The following is a 25,379-nucleotide window of genomic DNA, read 5'->3' on the forward strand; positions in this document are numbered from 1 at the left end:
AACAGGTGAGGGGATTTTAGTGACCGTGTTTATTTTCGGTGTTTCAGAGCTCCTCTGTTTCTACGGAGGATGAAAGTGTTGCAGCGTTTTCATTTCTCCACACTGAGTGTAAATCTGATTTTTATTTTAAGTGATTCTCGGCTGCCGGAGCGTTGATGACGCTCTTTTTGTTCTAAAACCGCCGCCGGCGCTCGCTTCTGTTTCCATGCAATTAAAGAATCATTTTGTTCTCTAGTGACAAATCTGCAGCTTCTTCCTCAGGGTCTTTTTTGCTGATTGCTTAAATTTATAATTCACTTTTTTTGGGTCTGAAAACAAGTTATTACCACCGTCACCATGGTTACACAGCTTCATGTGAAAGGGATGTGTCTGAGCGGCCGTGACCTCGAGCAACAAAAGCTGACGAGAGCAGAATATTTTATTTACTGAATTCAAAAGCTGTCTTTGCTTTTAATTAAGAGGATGAAGTTATTATTATGAGCTGAATTAAAAAAAATATATATTTCTGAGAATTGTAATGATATTTCAGATGATGGCTGCAATTCATTTTATTTTATCTTTAATGATTATTTTTCTAAATTAAAAAGCATCTAATATGCTGAAAACAGCATTTTCTGCCTCTTTTCATTTTTAAGGATTAAAATAAATAATAATATTACTAATTATACTTTTTTTTTAATTATATATAAATCTGTTTATAATATAAAAATGGTATGTATGTTATATTATAAAGAGATTTATATATAAAATACATACATTTATTTTGCTGCAAAAAGTAAATAGATATTTACAAATATATTATCCTATTTTTGTATGTGTTATATTTATATCTTTGTTATTGTGTATAATATTTAGTTTCTCATTTGATTATTTTGTATTATTGTATTCGATATATAATCTTTTTGTATTTTTTATAATATTCATTATTGTTGCTTTCATTATTTCTATTTTTATATATATATTTATTTAGTATCTTATTAATTTTTCTGTAGTCTTAAAATAGTATATAGACGCATCATGAGGGTAATATTCATACATGTGCGAGTGTCTCATTACATTGCATTACATTTAGCTGACGCTTTTATCCAAAGCGACTTACAATAAGTGCATTCGACCAAGAAGATACAAACTTGAAGAAAACAGAATCATGTAAGTACATCAGGTTTCATAGAGCGTGTTTTTGCTGATGGGAACTTGGGTCCCCCTCGCAGTGCGGGTGCAGCGAGCCGTTTGGCTGATGCCGAGCGAAGTGCACGCGTCTCCTCCACAGATAATCTGTCCGACCCATTCCCCAAACTGAGACATGATTGTCCGTCAAACACATATGAGGTCAAGAGGAGACGGGAAGCTGCTGAGTCTCGTCTGCAGACCGCAGAGTGAACAGAGGTTACTGGAAGAGATTACAAAGAGACACTCCACACACTACTCCTCATACTCCTCACACTCTACACACACTCTCCTCACACTGCTCACAATCCACAAACTCCTCACACTTTACACACACTCCACACTCTCCTCACTCTCCTGACACTCTACACACTGTTCACAATCCCCAAACTCCTCACACTCCTTACTCTCCTCTCACAGTGTGTCGTGGTTAATCTGAGGGCCCAGTCGAGGTTATCAGGTTGTTTGTTCTGCGCTCTTGTCAAAAAGAATTTCCTGAGTGTGGCCGTCACTTATCTGCAGGAAGTAGACACCCTTCATTTAACCCCATGCTCCCCCCGGGGCGAGTTATATTATAGTTTGTATCCAAAGAGGCAGAGTGTGTGTTCTGTAAGGCTGTTTGCATTGAGACTGGAGTGTGTCTACATCGGGTTATTGATTAATAATTACAGGCTGCCGGTGTGACACCTGCAACGCCAATCATAGGTGTACTAAGGCAGGGGTGTCAAACTCAAATACACAGTGGGCCAAAATAAAAAAATGGGTACTAGTCAAGGGCCGGACTGGTTCAATGTTTATTGCAAAACTTATTGAAATGAACTTATTGCACATATTAAACCTGGAACTAACAAAGCTTAAATGATTGCCTATAAAAACAACATTAAACATTAAATAATCAGTTGCATTCATTTCTCATGGCTCTATCTGCAGCTTTTCCAGAGTCATTTCTTATGAGTACATTTCTCCACAGGCCAACAACAGCTTCAAAAAAACTATTTCCCTCAAAGAGAAAAACAAACATGCCCTGTTGTCTCAAGAAAAAAAGGGCAGAAGGAAACATCCATTGAAACTCAGTGTGCTGCTCTGTGATGCTAGTTCAGATACTTGGCATCTCATCTTGGGTGCAAGTTCATCAATGTTTGGGGTCAGGCTCTGAGCGGAGGAAACCCTCAGGAAAAAAGAAGAAAAATAATATAAACAACACCTAAATATAAAAAAGAACAAATACAATAGACATATGAAAAAGTACCATACATAATATGCACAAGAAACATAATATAGAATGGTGGAAAAAGTTCAAATATATATGAATAGAATATGGAGGGATGAACCCCTCTGTAATGGTCTCACATGCAGAGCACACAGCACACAGTGAAATGTGTTCTCTGCTTTTAACCCATCTTAGTACCAGGAGTCTAGTACTAGGAGCAGTGGGCAGCTATTGTACAGCGCCCGGGGAGCAATGGGAGTGAGGGGGGAAGGGGGGTGTCCGGTGCCTTGCTCAAGGGCACCACGGCAGGGCAGGAGGTGAACTGGGACCTCTCCAAGTAGCAGTCCACACTCCATATTTGTAGGTCTGGTCAGGGACTTGAACCGGCGACTCTACGGCTCACAGTCCAAGCCCCTACTGACTGAGCCACTGCCGGACGTATATGTACAATACATCTGAATTAAAAGCGAAAATCACATGTATTTTATAGTTATTAGTTAACAGCTTGAGCATGCTCTACTTGTCCCATTTCAACAGAATCAAACCCCAGGCTTCCAGCACAATAGGCTTTCTTTTATCTGTATTTATTCAGGGAAGGTTAACTGTGTGTTTCAGCAGCGACGCCCTTCTACTCTCTGTAGGTCAGACTCAGAACAACCACAAGACTCAAGGACTTCCACCAGAGGAGCAGGGGAAGCAAACGCACCGTCTGAGTTGCATAAGATTTCAGTTACAAGTATTTTACATACCTATAAATGCACACGTATGGTTGAAAAACCAGCTGTTCCCCAGTTATTCTCCTTTGTCTCTTCATTTACTTCATCATTTGTATATGTTACTCAAATCAAATGTCACCTTTAATTCATGAAGCAAACATCCGTTATTTTTTACCAAACACATTATTTAAAACCCTTTGGACACTAACAATGTACGTTAAATTTATCACACATTTTATCAGCCATAATTACTTTTAAAATACTTTGCTTGCATTGTTTTTACTGTACCTTAATGTTTTGCATAGATTTTGTTATCAATACTAAAATTATTTATACTTTTCTTCCCCAGAAATGTAATTTTATTTTCAGTAATTTAATAGAACGTGTGTGCAAGCATGAGGTTGTTTATGAAGTTGTGTTTTATCTAGTAAGGTTTTAGTGAAAAAGGGTCAAATTGATGAAGTATAAGGATGATAAAACTGGATAAATCTTTGCAAATTACTTTCAATTCATCAACACTTTTCTTAGTTTTTAGGATTTTTCATTCATTGTGGTGGCATTTTTCAGCAATTCACGGTAACTCTTGAAGAGTAACTGATGCACAAATGAGAATATTGTGGTGAAATGTTCTTTTAAGATGTATAACTAAAGGTATTTTAGTCAGATCATATAGACCCAGCTTTTACCCTTTGCTGCATCATGACGTAGGAAAACTCTCCTCGCATTCCTCCCGTTGGCCTCTGATGGTGTTTAACCACAAACCCAAACACATGTACAACTCTGCTGCTTTATCCTGGTCGTTCTGCTCAGCATCCCATACATGGCTCAGCTTTAACAACTATTTAAGAATTCCCCCTTCCGACATGACTGGAATACTTTGGTAAGTTTCCAGACCGGGCCCGATGTACCGGCTCTTCACATGACCCGACTTTCTCCACTGACTCCTCTAAGGGTATTCTGGGATTCTGCTGAATGGTACGATGTTGAAGTAAACTCGTACCAAACTGTGCAGCCTGGAGTGTGCCACCAGAATAATTACACCCATTTCAGTGGCTAATTATAATGAGTTAATTGATGCGTTTTAATAAGCCAGCATTTGCAGTCTTTGTCAGCTGGCCAATTTCAAGTTCCTGCTTTATGGGTCGGATCGAGGTTTTTTTTAGCACGGCTGGGTTTTTAAAATGACAGAATGGAAAAACTCATTAGCACTTAGAATATAAATGATACATTTAAAGGCTTTTTTTAGCCACGATAGCATGGATCTGATCCAACACTGAACTCAAGGCTCAAATATCTCATCAAATATTTGTATGTATTGCCATGACATTTGGTACAGATGTTCATGTTTCCCTCAGGGTTTATTTGAAATAACTTTTGATTTGTTTTTATGGCATGATTGTTAGCTTACTGATATTAGCATTTACCTAATAGCTTAGCCTAATAGCCTCAAAGAGCTGCATGCTGAAGTGTCTACTCTACATATTTTAGTCATATTCAATGTTGCAAAAAACGTTTTTCTTGATGCAATGATGGTTGTTTACATACATTATGCACATGTTAGAGTTTTATTTTAAAGCAGAATTTAATAATTGTGAGCATGTTAGCTTATTGACATTAGCATTGCGCCAAACGCACCACTTTGCCAAAGTAGCCTAAACTAGCCTGCTTGCGGTAGACTTATTTCTTATAAGCTAAATGTTACAAAATGTTTTTGTGACCTAGTGTTCAATGTCTTTTTTTTTAAACATTGGAAGGTAATTAACAAAAAAACGTTTTAGTGTGACCATGTTAGCTGACTGACATTAGCAATTAGCTAACGACTGTGCTAAAGTAGCCTCAACTAGCTGCTAACATAGACTCTTAGCACTGTTTTTGCTTATTTCGTTTAATCATAAACTATTTTTTTTTTCTTTTTCATTTTCAGGGGGGCCACAGGGGGGTTCAAAGTCAGTGTTAGGGGGCACTGGCCCCCTGCCCCCCCCCCCCCCTAGAACCGCCCCTGCCGCTAAGCTAAAGGTGGCTAATGTTGGGCTATAGAGTGGCGAAGTCCCTCCCCTTCCGGTGGAGCCCCATTGGACCTTATTTCGGAAAAGTTATGCATTGAAGTCAATGGAGAGAGAAAGATTATCTTTCGATCCCGTTTGAATTGTGCCACGAATTACACATATGATGTTTGTCAATTTAAAAGATAATTTTGCAAGTCAAAAAAAAAAAAAAGTGTCGTAAAACTGTGAAGTAACACATTTGTTTGTGTGAAACGCTAAATGAACTACATCTCTGGTCAACAACACACGTGACGTCACCAAGATGGCCGTCACTACTGTCTTGTCAACACAACGACCCTCACTATCACCACAATGAAACACGTCCTGAAGAATGTCATGCAAAGCTGCCTGCCTGCCTTCCTTTGATTCTCTCTGAACTGCCTGGTCGTTTTAATGTTTAATGTCAACCATTTGTGCAGATAGCATGAAGTAGAGAAGATCGCCGATGCTAACCTTAGCGTTAGCATTTCTCCCCCGGGCTTAAATGGTGTATTATAGAATGATCACACCGGTGACAGTACTATTCAAAGGGTTCACGAAATATGACTACTACTCTTACTGTTTAACATTTTGGGTTACTTAATGTTACTTCATGTTAAGGCTAATAAAAATGACAAGGCTGTAATGCTAACTAACGTGCTAGCTACTAGCTAGGTAGCTAACTTGATCCACACACTCCTCTTTCATCAGACGGGAAGCGAAAGAACGAGCAAGACCCATTGCTGGTATAATAACAACCTGGTACTAAGCACACAGGCATCTTGTTAAAGTTATCTTATCTTAGCCAGCGCCATATAGATAGATTATATCTATATGGCGCTGATCGTATATATACGGTATTATACGTATATCGTAGTGTCTCAATTGTGACATCACTTACGCGACTCTGGGATTTGTAGTCTTTCTAGTTGCGTATTTTTCATAGTCTTATATTTCAACAGTTTTACGACAAACTGTGACTTTTTTTGACATGGAAATGATTTTTTAAGATTGACAAACATCATATGTGTAATTCATGGCACAATTCAAACGGGATCGAAAGATAAGTTTTCTCTCCCCATTGACTTCAATGCATAATTTTTCCGAAATAAGGTCCCATACCCCGGAAGTAAGTGGGAGGGACTTCGCCACTCTATTAAGGGACTACAGCACGGTCACATGACTCACGTCACCACCGCTAAGCTAAAGGCGGCTAATGTTGGGCGTGATGACGTTTACTTGATTAATTTAGACACTTATTAGCAAACGCTGTTTTTAAATTCACCAGTGGGGTATTTACTGACATATTTATATCGTAGAATAAAAATCTTCAGCTTGTGTTAACCACAGACCTGTAGAGGGATATCCACTCTTGTTAAAGTAATACTTCACAAACAAAATGATCATTTGTATATAAACTATGCTAATCATCCACTGATGCCCTGAATTATTGAAGCTAACTGGAATATTCTCACATGCCTCAACCGTGAATGAAGAATCCTAAAAATGAAAAATTCTTCATAAATTAGAGGAAATAGTTTCCCCATTTAACAGCAAGAATGTATCTGGTTCCATGCTCACTTCTTCACCTTCTGAATGTCCCCTCAAACCAGTGTAAAGAGGATTCCAACAAATATTAGTTTTAGAAGGTGACCCTGGCTTTAAATATTTTGGCACGTCCACAGACTCCTAGTCATTGAGAAAAGAAAGGTGAGTCAGAAAGAGGCTCCTGTAAACACCAGAGGGAAGTCCAGGTCTGTCTGCCTTGTAAGGTAAACCAACTCTCTCCCTTTCCTCTCTCACAACACACACACACACACACACACACACACACACACACACACACACACACACACACACACACACACACACACACACACACACACACACACACACACACACACACACACACACACACACACACACACACACACACACACACACACACACACACACTCTCACACACACACACACACACACGGGATAGCCCCGGCAGTCAGGAGAAAGTGGAGCACTCTTCCATATATGGACAAACTTCCAAGGGTGAATGTTTGGGAACGTGATGTCACCAGTGAGGAAACTGAACCACAGAACAAAACCAAAAGTAGCTGACTGCAGCTCGTTAGTCACGGGGATAATTACACGCTTTTTTCCAATAGCTAATTAACTTACAGGTATTTAACAGAAAACACAATGACATTCATTCCATTCAAATTAAACTATTGGATTCATACAATGTTCATTATCCATGCTAGATGAATAACTCCATTTCATTATGGTGTCTTTAATAAATGGATGATTTAATTGTTAAAAGTGGATTTGCAAAATGCATTTGAAACAGTCTACAGCAGCTGTGTGAGGCTGTAAGAATAGTGAGCTTTAAGCTAAATGCTAATGTCAGTATGCTAATGTGCTCACAATGAAGAACTATCAAAGTCTTCTAGTAATAAAGTATTTAGAAATTCGACAAAACATAACAAAAAAAGTATTAATGGTAGAGCATTATCTCACCAAAATTAGTATTTACCAGGCTAAGGCTAGTAGCTCTATGAGGCTACTGATGTAATCAAACTAACATATTGTAAAAATGTCTTCTAATCTTAAAAAGTATATACTGTAGATAGTCTATACAGCTAGCGGCTGTTAGGCTACTTATGGCGCATTTCCACTGCAGGGCCTCGCACGGCTTAGTACGGTATAGTTAGGCCTTGGTAGGCCAGGCTCACTTTATGCTGCGTTTCCATTACAGTTTAGGAACTGGGGCAGTAACTATAGTAACGCAGTGTAGGCGGAGCCGTGAGGTCATCTTCAATGCGAACCACAAAACCAACATCAGCCGTTAGCTGTTAGCCCTCAGAGCTCACAGCTCCTCATATCTGTTCAGAAACTACAGACTGTCTGTGTCATGGCGAATACAGTCGCTGGTTTATTCATGTCTGTAGGCCGTTGTTGTGAGTGTGGACGGTCGGAGCATATACTGTGTTAGCTTAGCCGATCTCCATTCAGAAAACAGGCATTTTAAAAGGTTTTTCGCCTGCCGTCTTGTCTGCAGACTTGTCAAAGCATTAATTCATGGTTTTTACTAACCGGTATCAGTATGTTGTTACTTCGGCATCATTTTGAAACCCCCAAATAAAGCAGGTTCAAATAATTAAATTGCATACAATTTATTTTAGTAAACACTGAAAACGGGTCCCACAGACCCAAACAGCACACAAAGGTTAAAGGTAAGCATATAATAATGTGTAATGAAACAAATACCAATAACTATATTGCATTGTTTTCTTATGCGCAATTACTTCATACTGTCTTTGTCTTTTTCGTCCTGCATTTATTGTGCCCCCCTCAGAAAATAACTGGCCCCAGCCTGGCCCCCCCAGTCAAATTGGTCTAGAACCGCCACTGCTTAGCGGTTGTGACGTGAAGTCATGCGACCATGCTGTTGTTCTTTTATAGCCCAACATTAGGCAATGGTGACGTGAAGTCAGTAGCAAAATTATCAAAAAATAAAACATAAAATAAATTATAAGAAACACCTAATATGAATAAAACAGCTTTGTCAGCCCTTTTTAAACTAAAATATTAAAAAGTTCCTGGAAAGTTTCCGGAAGTAACGCGTTACATGTGTTTTATCCTAATTACACTACTCGACAGTCATACCTCAGACCAACAACATGCAGTCAACCTTGGATATAAAGCCTCAGGACTGACAACCAAAACAGCCAATCAGCTCCCAGGAGGCGGGTCATGTGCTCCCCGAGGCGTCCAATCACAGCGCTCGGTCGGCTATCGATTCAATTTTGTCTGAAGCAGAAGTTTTTTGCGTCTGTCGCTCCTCGCCTTCCGCGGAGAGCTGCTGAAAAACTACCGCAGAGAAGAGAGAGAAAATAGGCAGAGTTCGTGGGGAGAAAGAGAGAAAGAAGGAGGGTGAGACAGACAGAAAGAGAGGAAGAAGAAGCCGAGGGAGGACCGTTAATTTCATCCATAAACCGACTCTGAATGCGTGGCGGAGCCGAGCTGCAGGAAGAAAAAACCCAGCATCGAGATACAAAAACCAGTCTAAATGTATAACATGGATCAGGACCAGTACGATGGCGATGGGGAGATTGCCTACATGCACCAGGAGGATGACTGGGATCGGGATATGCTCCTGGACCCTGCATGGGAGAAACAGCAGAGAAAGGTGAGACTCCGAAGCCTTTTTCAGGAGTAAAGGTGCGGAAATGAGGGGGGAGATCTGGAGGAGGATGATCATCAGAGGTGGGAGAAGTACTCAGATCTTGTACTTGCGTAAAAGTAGAAGTACTCAGATTTAGTATTTGAGTAAAAGTAGAAGTATCAGAGTGAAGGAATACTCTGTTACAGTAAAAGTCCTGCAATCAAAATGTTACTCAAGTCAAAGTACAAAAGTATCAAAATATAGTTATAGTACCTAAAGTAAAAAGTAGCCATTTCAGAATAATATATGATATGTTTTATAATGATTGATCATTAAAGTGTTCTCAAAGCTGGTAAAGGTGCAGCTAGTTTGAATGACTTTGTAGACTGCAGGGTAGCTTGTGAATTTACTCCAGGTGGAACTAAAGTCTGATTTAAAACTTGATTATATTTCACATCATTCATCCAGGTCTGTAAAGTAACTAGATATATTAATACATGTAGTGGAGTAAAAGTATACCATTTACCTCTGAACTGTAGTGGAGTAGAAGTACAACAAAAAAGAAGAAAGAATACTCAAGTACAAGTACCTCAAAAAGTACAGTACTTTAGTAAAATCTACTTAGTTACTTCCCACCTCTGATGATCATAATAAGCATGAACGTTAATTAGCTTTACGCACTGTTAACTTTAATTATAAACCGAATTAAGGCTTTGCTGGTCACCTGTGCTGGTTTCTGGTTGTGCTTCAAAACTTTTCATCCCTTCACATCTCTAAAAACACTCAGTTTGAAGAGTCCTGCTGTAGGGGTCGTGTAGGGGAGGAGGAGGGGGGGCAGGAAAATGATTAAAAACTGGACATGACGCCCACCTTTCCAGAGCAACAGATGTCAGCCACGCGCTTCACTGCCCTCCTGTCATCTGATGATGCGACGTGGATTAGACCACGCTTAAGTGTGTGTGTGAGGGGCTAACCCCCCTATGGCTCATTTTGCGTCCCCTAATTAAGCTGTTTGGGGATTTTACGCGCGGATTTTAAGTTTGGTGCATATATTGGTGACTATAGCCAAAGTGTAGTAGTTACTTTATTCCAGTGGTGTAAAGTACTTAAGTACATTTACTCAAGTACTGTACTTGAATATTTCCATGTGTTGCTCATTTATACTTCTACTCCACTTCATCACTGTCAACATGAATTCACTTTTTAGTTTTATTTTCTATTTTGAGATGTTTCTATTTTACGTTTGTTAATTTCCCAGTCTTTTTATTTTCTCATTAGGTGCAATACTTGTAATGAAGTATTTTGCCAATAATATATTGGTACTTTTACTCAAGTAAAGTATCTGGATACTTCAAGATTCAGGATTCAAAGGCTCTCTTGTCCTATGCACAGTAGCTACAGTGTAGATATGGCAATGAAAAACCTCCCAGGTTCATTCAGCAATGCAACATGAATATATATATATAAGACAAAAAAACAGAGTAGAAAATAGTGCAAGATCATTTTGCAAGACTAATGTGCAAGTAATGCAGGAGAAGTGAAGAATATACATGTCAATACAAAAATACAATAAGCTAAATGTTGTACTTCTTCCACCACTGGTCATAGTTACTTGATTCCTGTTTTAAAACCTTCTTCACATGTTGGATGAACCTGAGCTCCATAACCTGGTTTAACTCCATGATGAAGGGCTCGTTAAAGACATCCATTGGTTGTCTTTAACGAGCCCTGAATCCCCTCCAGCTGCGGCTCTCTTTCCTGCGCCGTCAGGAGAGTATGAATGGCCTGTTTGGAGAAGGGGTGTTACTTCTTCTACTCTCTTTCCTCCCTCCACTGTGAGGAATCTGAGTGCGCTGTGGTTTGTTGGGTTGGGCTTGCATGGGAGCGTGTGTGTGCCCAAAAATGGTAATAATCGGCCCCTCTCTCTCTGCTGCTGGAAAACTTTTCCCCCTTTTAAGTTTCTCTGCTGCTCTCAGCTCCCTGTTTCCTGGATTATGTCATCGGCTGCTACCGGTCTGCAGGGAGGGAGGGAGGGAGGCGGGGGGGGGGGGGGGGGGGGGGGGTGCAGGTGTGGAAATCATCTACTACATGATATACAGAGACACAGAGACACCTGTAGACCTACATCAGGGGGACCGGGGTACAACAAGTCAGAATTAGAATTGGTTTTATTACCAAGTATGTTTACTCATATGAGGAATTTGCTTTGGTGGACATGGTGCATCTGTTTTAAAGGCTAGTTTAAATAAAGACAATATTTACACTACATATAGATATGTAAGAAACTGAGTACAGTAAAGTAGAATAAGACAAATACTCTATTAAAAGTAAAGAGCTGTACATTAAGTAAAAGTACTCGTACCAGAGTGTAGAAGACAGGGTTCATACGGTCATTAAAAACCTGGAAAAGTCATGGAAATTCAAAATGCAAATTCCAGGCCCTGGAAAAGTTATGGAAAACAATATTTTTCCCAAAGTTTTGGAAAAGTCATGGAAATATAACTAAAGTTGCATCAAATATAATTTATATTTTATCTAATCGCCAAAATAGTAATACTATAACGATAATAAATACTGTATCGTAATGAAACGTAAAATGGCATTTAACTGACGAGGTATTTAGCTGGTGAGAGATTTTTACAATCACGCCCTCTAGTCTACAGTTGCTTTAGTCTGTAGGGGCTAGTAAGCCTACTATTTGATTTGTTTGAGATAGGCACAACATGTTTCATATGCAGACCTTATTTTCCAGCTTACCATGTTAAAATAAAAATGTTTCAGTGGTACCGCTGAGAAAGAGTAATTTTTTTGGTCATGGAAAATTAGGTAAAGGTCATGGAAAAGTCATTGAAAATCATTGGTGAAAAGGTGTATGAACCCTGAGAAGAACTCTGTCACAGGCAATCAAAATGTACCTTAATCATGATCCGAAATGTTTATTTATGTCGGGGGGATTAGGTTTTGGGACTTTGTAACAAATATGTATATGTGTGTAAGTCTTCTTCTGTTTAAAGTTGCAGCTGGTTGAGTACAGGATTATTTAAATAACGTTACAAATATGTTGTGTTAATGAGAAGAATCTGCATAGCAACTAAAGCTGTGAGATAACTGTAGTGGAGTAAAGAGTAGCATGTTCTCCTCTGGAGTAGAAGTATGTAGTAGCATAAAGTGGAAATCCTAGAGTAAAATAGAAGTACCACAAAATTGTACTTATTTAAATTCTTGAGTAAACATCCCCTCTGATGAGCTGCATATTTCTCCCCTCATTGATCTGATGATGAGAGAGCGGCATGTTTTATTCATCCTCTCCACATGAAGAGTGTTAAAGTCTGACAATTGCAGGCTGAGAGCGGACACGCACACACACACTCACACGTTCATCTATATGCATACACACACACACTCACACACTCACACACTTCAGCAATCAGATGAACAGATACACTTTTCCCATGAAGGAAAACATTATTATTAATATAGAGATATTCAAAATTCTGACTGAATTTGCATCTTGGAGTTTCTTCCTTTGGGATACATGTGCTTTACTTCTCTGAAGCCTTAAATTATGAGGTACTTCATTGTATTTCCTGCAGTGGATTTATAGAAACAGACATCAGCAGGAAGCTAAGCTAGTATGTTCTGCTGTTGATTTATTTTAGACACCTAAAAACCTATATTCAAAATATTTAAATTGCTTAACCTTGCTGCCAGAAAAGCCCACCAGAGTCCATTGACAAAAAGAGTAATTTAACCTTTCAGAATATGGGAGTTGCTCGGAATACGGCTGCTTCGATTGGTTGGTTATTTTGAGTTAGTGTGGGACTTGTGTGATTTAACATGTCAATAAAGTCCCACTATAACACAAGAAACTAACTGATAAAAGAAACAGGAGACAAGCAAGTCCCTATTGTCCAAGCTAAAATGACTGCTTTTGTCAATGGAGTCTGGTATCTTAGAAGAGAGTGATATGACCTTGAATAGGACACATTCTTCTCATGTGCAGGTGTATATCAGTATGTAGTGTCTCTACTTTAAAGAGTCCTCTCCTGCTGATGTTCAGGTGTATATCAGTATGTAGTGTCTCTACTTTAAAGAGTCCTCTCCTGCTGATGTTCAGGTGTATATCAGTATGTAGTGTCTCTACTTTAAAGAGTCCTCTCCTGCTGATGTTCAGGTGTATATCAGTATGTAGTGTCTCTACTTTAAAGAGTCCTCTCCTGCTGATGTTCAGGTGTATATCAGTATGTAGTGTCTCTACTTTAAAGAGTCCTCTCCTGCTAATGTTCAGGTGTATATCAGTATGTAGTGTCTCTACTTTAAAGAGTCCTCTCCTGCTGATGTTCAGGTGTATATCAGTATGTAGTGTCTCTACTTTAAAGAGTCCTCTCCTGCTAATGTTCAGGTGTATATCAGTATGTAGTGTCTCTACTTTAAAGAGTCCTCTCCTGCTGATGTTCAGGTGTATATCAGTATGTAGTGTCTCTACTTTAAAGAGTCCTCTCCTGCTGATGTTCAGGTGTATATCAGTATATAGTGTCTCTACTGGGACATGTCTCCATGCTTTAATGTTCAAAAAGCTTTTTTTCTCATACTGCCTGTGCTGCAGCACCTCTTTTCACCCTCTGTCTGAAACCAGAGCCCAGTCTGCTCTGATTGGTTAGCTGGATGGCTCTATTGTGATTGGTCAACCTGCTTAGAGATGTGTCCCCCCTTAGCGGTACAGAATACTACTTCACTCTCTTTAAATACATCAGACTCCATTGACAAAAGCATAAATTTGACCTTAATCCTGTAGTGTCCCAGAGACAAAATGCACTTTTAATTTCTGTCAACCTAGACTTTACCACTGAAAAAATGCCAAAAAAGGCATTGAAGTATTACATTTTATTGCACGGGTGGAGGCTTTTTCTTTTGCAATCCATGCTGACGCACACAGACCCAGCGTGTCAGAGACTGCTTCAAATACTTTGAGTTGAATGCAAGTCTTAACCTGACCTCCTGCTCTGCTCTTATCTGGAAATCTGTGCAGACCCAGGTGTCTCAGGTGCTTTCAAAGCTGCACACATATTTCTATTCAAAGCGCATTCGACTTGTGTTTCCATCGACAAACAAACACACACACACACACACACATCTTGAGTGTTTCCCGCTTATTTTCCTGTTGTTTTCGGGGCTGTAATGATGCGTTCAGGTGTAATTTGTCCGTGTTTGTCCTTATAAGGTTATGAACTGTAGTACCTTCTCCTCCCGCCTCCCACTTCCCATCACACACACCCTATCCTCCCAGACACTCCCCACACACACACACACACACACACACACACACACACACACACACACACACACACACACACACACCCTATCCTCCCAGACACTCCCTATCATCCCAGCACACTCCCCACACACACACACACACACACACACACACACACACACACACACATTCCCGCTCAGACACGCAGGGTCAGATAAGAAAACTCCTTCCTGATCGTCACACCCAGGGTTTCTTCAGTTCTTCTCCAATTAACATGTTCAAGTCAAACCTCCTTTCTGAGGCTTTCTCTGAAAAACTATGTCGAGACAAATGAGGAATTATTAATTAATAGGGCTGGTACATTTGTGATGAAATAATAATATTGACAGAAGTACTAAAAAACTCCCATTACGTTTTTAAATGATCAGAATACGTTTATTCTATTTAGTTATCCTGGGCGAATATGGGTTTTGTAACGGTTAATCAATTTGACAATGAAAAATAATAAAAAATGTAAACCTAGGAAATTATAGTAAAAGAATGCAATAAATATTTAAAATAAAAATATATATATGTATACAAACATAAGAAATGAAAGTTAGAATATACAATTAGAAATACAAAATAAAAATATTTAAATGATAATAAGTTGTTTTTATTTTTCTCGATAATTTCACTTCCATTTTTGTCTCAATTCAACAAGATTCAAGAAATGTTTTTCATCAACAACAATCTGACTTTACTGTGTTGTTATGTCATAGTAAATATTTCATTTATTGAATGACAAGAACAACATGCTATTGTGATAATCAGAAGTCCCAGGCTTATCGTGACGTCTGTAGTCAAGACCGTATAAAGGACTACAATTCCCACGTTGCCAGCCTAAAAGAGACAGAGATGTTCAACCTGTCAGAAAGACGCCGCCGAGGCACCGTTTTTAACTGTTTAAGTTACCGTTAAAGTTACAGAAGCCTGTATATGATATACTGAAGAAATAAGAAATAAGAAATTAAAATAAGTATAAGGAAAATTCAGACATAAATGAACAATGTAAAACAAATGAGATAAGACGCAATAGAGAGGCGAAGTCCCTCCCTTTCCTCCATGGGACCTTATTTCGGAAAAGTATGCATTGAAGTCAATGGCGAGAGAAAGATTATCTTTTGATCCCGTTTGAATTGTGCCACGAATTACACATATGATGTTTGTCAATTTAAAAGATAATTTTGCAAGTCAAAAAAATAAAAATGTGTCGTAAAACTGTGAAGTAACACTTTTTTTGTGTGAAACCGCTCAATGAACTACATCTCCGTCTCGCACCACACACCAAGACGGCCGTCACGTTGGCACATTTCACTTCTTTCTTTCAGAATGAGGCGGAAAGTATTAAAAGAGGTGAAAATCACTCCAAGTCTGGGCGTGTTGAGAGCTGTACATACACACAAGGGGAGTTAGTCGGTTCCGTAAGAGCCAGCATGCGGGACCGGGATTCTGGGATTTGTAGTCTTTCTAGTTGCGTATTTTTCATAGTCTTATATTTCAACAGTTTTACGACAAACTGACTTTTTTGACATGGAAATTATTATTTAAGATTGACAAACATCATATGTGTAATTTGTGGCACAATTCAAATGGGATCAAAAGATAATCTTTCTCTCCCCATTGACTTCAATACATAATATTTCCGAAATAAGGTCCCATGGGTCGGAAGTAGATGGGCGGGACTTCGCTTCTCAATGCAGAGTAAATACATTCTAATGTAACACGATATCAATATTAAAGGTAGGGTAGGTAAGTTTGAGAAACCGGCTCGAGATACACTTTTTGTTATATTCCATGGAATGCTCTTAACATCCTGATAGCAATGAATATCTGAAGTGCTTTGACAAAAAATCCATAAAAAAATGTCATCTGTGGAAGCCGTCGTACTGTAAAAAGCACGACCAATCATCTGAGCCGGCCCTGCTAAAATAACTGGATGGCCTACCTGCCTGTCAGCCTTCCATCTGTGCACAAACTTATCTCGTGCCCTCATTGGTCATGTGCGCGTTCGTGTGTGTTGGAGGAGGGGCTCTATAAGGAAGTGGCAGATTTTCTCCGGTTGTGTATTTTCGAATTCTAGCGATCTCGAGCCGGTTTCTCAAACTTACCTACCCTACCTTTAATATGTGTTGTGATAAACAAAGTAATGACACTTCCCATAGCTTCACTTTTCAAAATGACCCATTCAGGAAGTTTGGTGACGTTGGACTTCCAGTAAAAACCCAGCAGCTGTTTGCTAGGTTGCATAATAGGATGTGTAATGTCAGCTTCACAAAATGCTTCCTGTCATCAGATTCCTCGGCTCCCATGATGCACCTTGCTCAGCCCTCTTTGAACAAAAGCAGCAGAGCGTCACGGGCCGCCGTGCACAAAGCAGGGAATGTGGAAACAGTGAGGAGAAATGTGCTCCGTCTTTCTTTTCCTGCACATAAAGCTGCGTCATGTGATGTTTTTTCCATCCTGCAGCCTCACACTGAGCCCCTGATCAAACTCACATGCCGTTATTAGCTATTTTCAGTCACTAAATATCACATTTCCTGCATGTTTTCATGAGGAGACATCTGCAGGTCGTCAGTGGGAGAGTTGAGAGCAGGTTTAACACTTTCTCTTCCCCAAAATGCTGAAAGAACCTGAGATTTTGACAACGAATGCAAGATGATTTAACTAGTTACCTATTTAGGACAATTCCACATCAGGAGCGAGTTCATGTTCTCTGCATCAGGTGGAACAAATGTGGCTGTCTGCTTTAATTAGAAAAATATTCAAAATGAGCAAAATATCCAATATAGTGCTCGCCTATTTGTGAAAGAAATTGATTATTTTATCAACCATGGAAGCAAGTAAACTTCAAAAGTATTTCATTTCGCCCCGACATGCAGTTATTAGCTATTTTCAGTCACTAAAATCTAATTTCCTGCTTGTGTTCACGAGAGGAGACATCAGCAGGTCGTCAGTGGGAGAGTTGAGAGCAAGGCCCGGACACACCAAGCCGATTTTAGCCGTCGATGGGCGTCAGGCCGACGATGAGCGCCGACACGCCCTACTCAGATTGGTGTGTCCCGCACCGTCGGGTCTTTTCGGCCGAAACCCACCGATTCAACATGTCGAATCGGTAGGCAGTCGGCCAAAGGCTGTCGGCAAAATAAATCACTCTGATTGGCTGTTCAGCTAGCGAATCAGTGCATTAGAAGCGAAACGGAAGTGAGGGACCCAAACAAACTATTAAGAAGGCAAATCTGAGATTTCATTTAACTCCAGCTCTCGACACAGGTTCGGGAAAGCCCCGTGAGCTTCTCGCTGTAGAGTGAAAATGGAACTCACACGCTATTTGTTGTTTGTTTATATATCACACAGTCTGTTCTTCTTCTCTCGGTTATCACGCAGTCTGTCTTCCGGTTGTTGCCTCTTTTGAATGACGAATACACACTACCGCCGCCTGCTGGTAAGGAGAGTTATTGCCGCTCACGCATGCGCAGTTCGTACGTGCTACTTGGCCGTCGGCTGAAGTCTTAGCGATGTGTTCCAGTGCGACACATGGCCAAGACGCAGAGACAGTCGGGGGTCCGTCTGTGTCAGTTCTTTGGTGTCAGCTTGGTGTGTCCAGGCCTTAAAACACTTTCTCTTCCCTAAAATGCTGAAAGAACCTGAGATTTTGACTTATTCTACCAGATTCCACATCACAGGGGACTTGATATTCTCTACATCACATGCATAAAACATGTGTGCAGTCATCTAAAATTTGATTATTGGGAAAAATTGAATATCATACATCCCTATTTTTGATCGAAAATAGTCAATTATATTATTCAGCCCCTGATTACATCACACATAATTATTGCTGTTATTAGTCATTAAATGTCCTGCATGTTTCTACAAGAGGAGACATCTGCAGGTCATCAGTGGGAGTGTTGAGAGCAGGTTTAACGCTGCAGAAACACTTTCTCTTACCTTAAATAACCCTGAGATTTGAACTTATTCTACCCAATTCCACATCAGGAGAGATTTGATATTCTCTGCATCAGGTGCAAAACAGTTGGCTTTAACTGGAACAGAGGTGTGTTGTCTAGTATAACAACCTCTGAAATGTCCAAATTGACAAATCAGATTTGAGTATTTACAAAGCAGTGTAATAAATAAACATAACCAACATGGTGAAGGTAAATACTCCTTTAAAGGAACGTGAGATTGAAAAAGTTAAGCAGTCTCTCTAATGCTTCAATTGTCTGATTATAAGATGCTTTCAGGGAAATTAGCAGCTTTCTGTCTGGTTCATAACAGTTGACGTCACTTCTCAGTTATTTGCGGTTGTCTCTTTGAAATATTGAAGATTGAAAGACATCCTAACAGAAGTCTTGAATCCTCTGTGGAGCTGATGATCTCTCGCTCTCAGGGTTAACTCTGCTATAAATCAGACAGCAGCTCCCTGGAGAAACGATCATCCCATTGGTCACGCCGTCAGGGTCTCGTTAGTGCTGATTGATGGGGGGGGGGGGGGGGGGGGGCATGCGTCTGACAGGAAGCATGCAGCGTCCCCTCGGCCCGTCACAGGAAACTATGTGTGTCTCACCATAAAAGGTCCACATTTATTTATCAAAAAATCCTTCACTGAAGACGCTGATTATGCTCAGAGACGGGATTTTTTTGCAGGAGGATGTACTGAGGGCTGCTGGGTGTTAAGAAAAGTGACTGGGACTTCACACATACAGGAAGTAGTTTTACAACATGTGGGAGGAACTGGCAGATTTTTCCACTGCGTTAACAAGCTAATTAGACTTTTAACCATGTTAGTGGTTTGGCTCTTTTCATAGCAGTGACTGTGGGTCAAATATCTTAATAACTACTGGATGGATTGTTTTACAATTGTGTACAAACATTGATGTCAGTTCAGCAAATATACTGAATGCATCAAGGACATATCAAATAAATACAAGGCAAAATGATTAGTAGACTAACATTAAATAAGGCACACGTTTATAAAAGTAAAAATCTAATAAGCACACAGCCATGTTAAAAAACAAGTAGCAGAATTTAAAAGTAAGCAAACATATAAACATATTGAGGTAGCAGCCAGTATGTATTTCATAAAAACATTAATACATTGTTAACATGCTAAAATGACATGGTAAGTTACACATTTGGACCTGCTCGGATTAGCAAGTTAGCATTTAGCTCATAGCACCACTTTGCCAGGTTTAGCATTAGCGTAGCTTCAAAGAGTTGCTATGGCTGTAGATTTTTAGTCTTGTTAGAAAGTAAAATAACCTTTTTAAACAATCCTGACGATGTAACACGGATCAGAAAGTAAAAGCCATCTGGTTTGTTATCTTTCAACAGGAGAATTATTTACCTAATGCTAAAATCCTAAAATGCTATCAGGTTGTTTTCTAGTATTAACAATTTAATAAGCGAGTGCAACAAGTTTAAGATATTTGACACAACTTTTTTATTCTTTCTCTGTTTGCATACTTGCTTCAAATTCTTGTTTTGCACTCCAGCTGTTTTAGTGCCAATGAATAACAAAGCAGATCTCAGATTTGAATGTTTGAATGTTTGACTGTTAGCACAACGCCTCCTCCTCCTCCTCGGTCTGGAAAACATTGTCACACTTCAGTTTTCCTTCTTCTCCCCCTCTCTGAACAGCTTCTCTTTTATTTGTTTCAGGAAGCTCATTCCTCCTCGCACAAAACCATCTGTGCTTTTTTAGCATTCACTGTTTGAAAAGTCAAATGTGAGCAATTACAGCCTCTTATCTGAACGGCTCCTAAATGCCAGGGCCTCCGATGGATGCAAATTCTTTCACAGCTTATTTTCTCAGGCTCGAGCTCCAGAATTAGAAACGTGAACAGAAATCAGCTCTGAGCGCCCGGCTATAGGTCATTAAAACAGTTTGAAATGAGGAATTTTAGCTACTTTTTCAGGGGTTTGGAAATAACAATAGCGTTTTCTAAGTTATGCGGAAGACGTGGTGTTTGTTTTCAAAGTCTTTAATGTACCCTTGAGCTTCGTGTCATCAACTCTCTCTGATAAAATTAATCTTTTGCCTACATAAGGCCATGTTTGACATCACTTCTTAAAAAAGGGCACACTGTTCTTTTCAACCATGCATGAAAGAAAACATTTGACATATTTGGAAATACGCTTGTTCACTTTCTTGCCAAGACTTAGACGACAACACCACCCTCATGTCTGTAGACTAAATATGAAGCTGCAGCCAGGAGACGGTTAGCTTAGCTTAGCATCCAATCGGCACATTTAAAGACCAAGTGGAAGTCCCTGCTCCCGGCCACAAAATGTGAAAACACAACTTGGTTTTTATGCAGATTATGCAAACAAATATAATGTGATAGTTACTGAGTTTTAGAGATGATAGTGGGTGGCTTTCTGTTAACGTTACACAAAGCCAGGCTAGCTTTTACCCCCTCATTTCCAGTCTGTATGCTAAGCTAAGCTAACCTGATAACTCTGATAAAATGAATATCTGCCCTACAAAAGACTAACCTTTTCAAAATAGCGCACACTGGCATTTTTAATCAAGCAAGAAAGCAAATCTTTGACATCTTTGGAAGAATGCCTTATCACTTTATTGCGAGTTAGACGAGAACACCACCCTCATGTCTGTAGAGTTGGGAAGCTTAGTTTAGCATGTGAATACACAACTTTGTTTTCCTACAGATTAAATAAACAAATATAAAATGTTAGTTATGAGATTCAAGAGATGCTAGGTGGACTTTGTTACCCTTGCACTGAGCCAGGCTAGCTGTTTCCTCCCCTAAGCTAACCAGCTGCAGAACGGACGGATAGAGTTTAACACAGAAAGAGAAAGAGTATATAAAAAGCTATAATCTACTAACTATTCCTTTTTAAAATTACAAATCATTCACTCTGAGTCTAACAGCCTGGAGACTCAGAGTTTTTTTATTAGCAGCTCGGTGGCAGATTTAAGACTCCAGACGGGGAGTTTATTTTTTTTATTTTGGGATTCCTCATCCACCATGGGATTTAGGGTCAAGGTGCATTTCCTGTGGAGCAAAGAGTGCAAAGGCACACAAAAAAGAAACAACTACTCAATGCTGCAACACGTCTGGATTCACTACACACTGACCTGTAGGGCTGCAGGATTTGGAAAAAAAACTAACTGCAACTATTTAGACTAGTATTGAATTTGCAATATGATTCACGGTACTGGAGGGATAGATTTTTTTTCTGCATCATTAGCTCGACAATATTTCAGTCATATTTTGTCTTTAACAAATATGGTGCTTCCTGCAATTTGGAAAATGCACTATAGTCCAAAAGAACCTTCAGGAATGATTCCTAAAACCATGACGCGACACAGCGTTTAAGCACTTCCTGTCCCCTCTTTATTGCTTTTTTGAACAAGTTTTGGTTGTCATCCTGAAATAAGGTCTGTGGTTAACACAAGCTGAAGACATTTTAATTCTACAGCGTAAAATATGTCAGTAAATACCCCACTGGTGAATTAAAAAACTGCGGTTGCTAACAAGTGTCTAAATGAGACGACCAAACGTCATTACGCCCAACAATAGCCGCCTTTAGCTTAGCGGTGGTGACGTGAAGTCATGTGACCATGCTGTAGTTCCTTTATAGCCCAACATTAGCCACCTTTAGCTTAGCGGTGGTGACGTGAAGTCATGTGACCATGCTGTAGTTCCTTTATAGCCCAACATTAGCCACCTTTAGCTTAGCGATGGTGACGTGAAGTCATGTGACCGTGCTGTAGTTCCTTTTTAGCCCAACATTAGCCACCTTTAGCTTAGCGTTGGTGACGTGAAGTCCTGTGACCGTGCTGTAGTTCCTTTATAGCCCAACATTAGCCGCCTTTAGCTTAGCGGAGGTGACGTGAAGTCATGTGACCATGCTGTAGTTCCTTTATAGCCCAACATTAGCCACCTTTAGCTTAGCGGTGGTGACGTGAAGTCATGTGACCATGCTGTAGTTCCTTTATAGCCCAACATTAGCCACCTTTAGCTTAGCGGAGGTGACGTGAAGTCATGTGACCATGCTGTAGTTCCTTTATAGCCCAACATTAGCCACCTTTAGCTTAGCGGAGGTGACGTGAAGTCATGTGACCGTGCTGTAGTTCCTTTATAGCCCAACATTAGCCACCTTTAGCTTAGCGGAGGTGACGTGAAGTCATGTGACCGTGCTGTAGTTCCTTTATAGCCCAACATTAGCTGCCTTTAGCTTAGCGGTGGTGACATGAAGTCATGTGACCGTGCTGTAGTTGCTTTGTAGATTAATTTCCTGCATTAACAGCTAGCTTGGCTCTGTATAAAGGTAACACATCCACTTACCATCATCTCTAAAACTTAGAAACTATCACTTTGTTTTTGTTTGTTGTACCTTTACAAAAACAAAGTTGTTTTTTCATTTCTCGGCCAGTATCATAGACTTCCATTTGATCTTTAAATGTGCAGATAGGTGGATGGTTTACCCTTGATGCTAAGATAAGCTAACCACGTCCACAAACATGAGAAAAGGATCCCTTGCGATGCTAACTTCCGGGGCGTCCTACAGAAATACGTCATCCCTGAACCACTGTATTGCAATAAAATGCTGATTCATAGCCTTCGTCTCATGTCCACAGCTTCACAGGCTCCGTCTGCATGTTTCCGAGGAATTCTCCGGCACCACATGGGAAGGATGTAGCTCCTTCACTAATGCTATTAATCAAACCACATGCATTCTGCCGTGCATGTGCTCTTTGAAGCTGGGTGTAGTGGGGAGGGGGGTCGCAGCAGAGTCTATGAACATGTGAGTGTATTAGCTGTAAGCCTGGTCACAGGAGCAGCTGTGGTGCGTAAGTGAAAGCAGCTTTGAGTAAAAAGACACCATGGAGGTAGAAGCAGGCACACCTTTGCATTCAGTTGCTGCTGGGTGGAGCTGCAGGAGGGGGAGGTGGGGGAGGAAAGGGAGGTTCAGACAGAGGAGCTCTCAGGTGCACAAAGAGTGTGTTCCTCCCTTTGTCACAGGAGTCAATAATTCATCATCACAGAGATCAGGTGACTCTTTATTCCTCCAGCTGCTGCAGGGAGTTCCCTCCTGACACACACCTGATCTACATTTACACATTCACTACACTTTATTCACAATGTTTTTATTTAACAACATGAAATACAGCTTTTTACACTCATGTTCTATAAAGTAGGGACAGTAGTAGAAGTGTAAATATCTAATTACATACATGTTTATGAATATTTGTATTCTATTTCTTGCTTCTCTTTTACTATTTTGCTTTTAACTTCTCATGTTAAAATACATATTTTTTATTTGACATTTTATTGCCCTCATCTTAACTTATTTATTATGTGTATATAAATATATGTTTTAATTAAATGGTATCTCTTATTGCCAATTCCTACTTTACCTTCCTATAGTTGTATATATATATTTGTATTTAGTTTGATCTATCATTGGGTATTTGACTTAAACTTCTTATCTTAAAGGTAGGGTAGGTAATTCACTTCAGAAACACTTGTTATATTCCATGGAATGCTCTTAACATCCCGATAGCAATGAAAACATTAAATGCTTTGACAAATACATTAAAAAAATGTCATCTGTGGAAGCCGTAATACTGTAAAAAGCACGACCAATCATCTGAGCCGGCCTGGCTAAAATAACTGGATGGCCTACCTGCCTGTCAGCCTTCCATCTCGTGCACAAACTTATCTCGTGCCCTCATTGGTCATGTGCGCGTTCGTGTGTGTTGGAGGAGGGGCTCTGTAAGGAAGTCTGAAGGAAGGGGCAGATTTCCCACCATGATAAACAACTCCTCTTATACAGTAAATAGAGTAGAATAAATATGCAGTATCGTTGTGACTGTGTGTTGATTGTCTTCATGCATTAAAGCCTCTGCAGCCTTCTCACCATTATTTGCTCTGTGTGTAATAAACACTTTAGCAATGAATAAAGCTTTAGCACAATGCAGAATGAAGTTACTCCGGGTTTATTTACACTGCAGGGAAATTACGAGGGAGGTAAATGTGGTGCATCAGCCTTCAGTGGAAGTGTTTGGCTTAGAGTGAGTAATAAGTGCAGCGACTAAAGCACATGTTGGAGATCTGGAATTATAACAAATATTGGAAATAGATCCATCTGTGTTACTAAGGGTTTGTTAAGAGAGTGTTTCTGGTGAAATCCGAGGCTCGATTATTTATTTTCTGCTGCACTCTTTCCCACTTGTTTCCCAGGACATGTATTGAATGTTTGACTTTCAATCAGCTGTTGGTATTGATTGTGTGACCGCGGCGGGCGCTCATGATCGGTTAGTTTGACTGCCTGCAGGCGAGATGCATCACGGACCGATGACTTTGTGCCGTTTACATATGATTAAAATCCGCAATAGCAGCAACAAAAATGACCAATGGTTGTTTTCCCTGCACTACTTTTAGGTCTTTGTTTCCTGCTACATGCTCCTGACTTCACTTGCTTTGAGACAATAAACAGATAACGTGCAATTTTAAGATGAATCAAATGTAGAACAAAATAATCAAGTAAATGGGGAGAGAGAAAAAGTAAATAGGATTATAGATTTCATAAATAATAAATTCATTTTAAGGTATATAAAAGAAATCTGAAACTAAGGTAACATAACTATGGAACAATAGCACTCCCACATATTGTACGTGATAGGCTAAGGGGCGGGACATCTCTAAGCGGTTGACCAATCAATACAGAGCTGGCCAGCTAACCAATCAGAGCAGACTGGGCTCTGGTTTCAGACAGAGGGTGAAAAGAGCTAGACACTAAATACTGATATGAACCTACAAATGTGGAGAATATG

At 39.8% G+C, this 25,379-nt stretch overlaps 1 protein-coding gene across 1 annotated transcript in view; it reads left to right on the forward strand.

Annotated features, from left to right (window-relative positions):
• Positions 1-8,911: 8,911 nt before the first annotated feature.
• Positions 8,912-25,379, forward strand: part of LOC117481351 (alpha-actinin-1-like) — a gene marked incomplete at its 3' end in the record, with an annotated part of 43,772 nt that continues 27,304 nt past the window's right edge. Inside the window, 1 exon segment of the mRNA XM_034129005.1 lies at positions 8,912-9,300. Within this exon segment, the coding sequence (XP_033984896.1) occupies positions 9,181-9,300 (120 nt within the window).

The sequence above is a fragment of the Trematomus bernacchii genome, unplaced genomic scaffold, assembly GCF_902827165.1.
Source record: "Trematomus bernacchii unplaced genomic scaffold, fTreBer1.1, whole genome shotgun sequence".
Taxonomy (NCBI): Eukaryota; Metazoa; Chordata; class Actinopteri; order Perciformes; family Nototheniidae; genus Trematomus; species Trematomus bernacchii.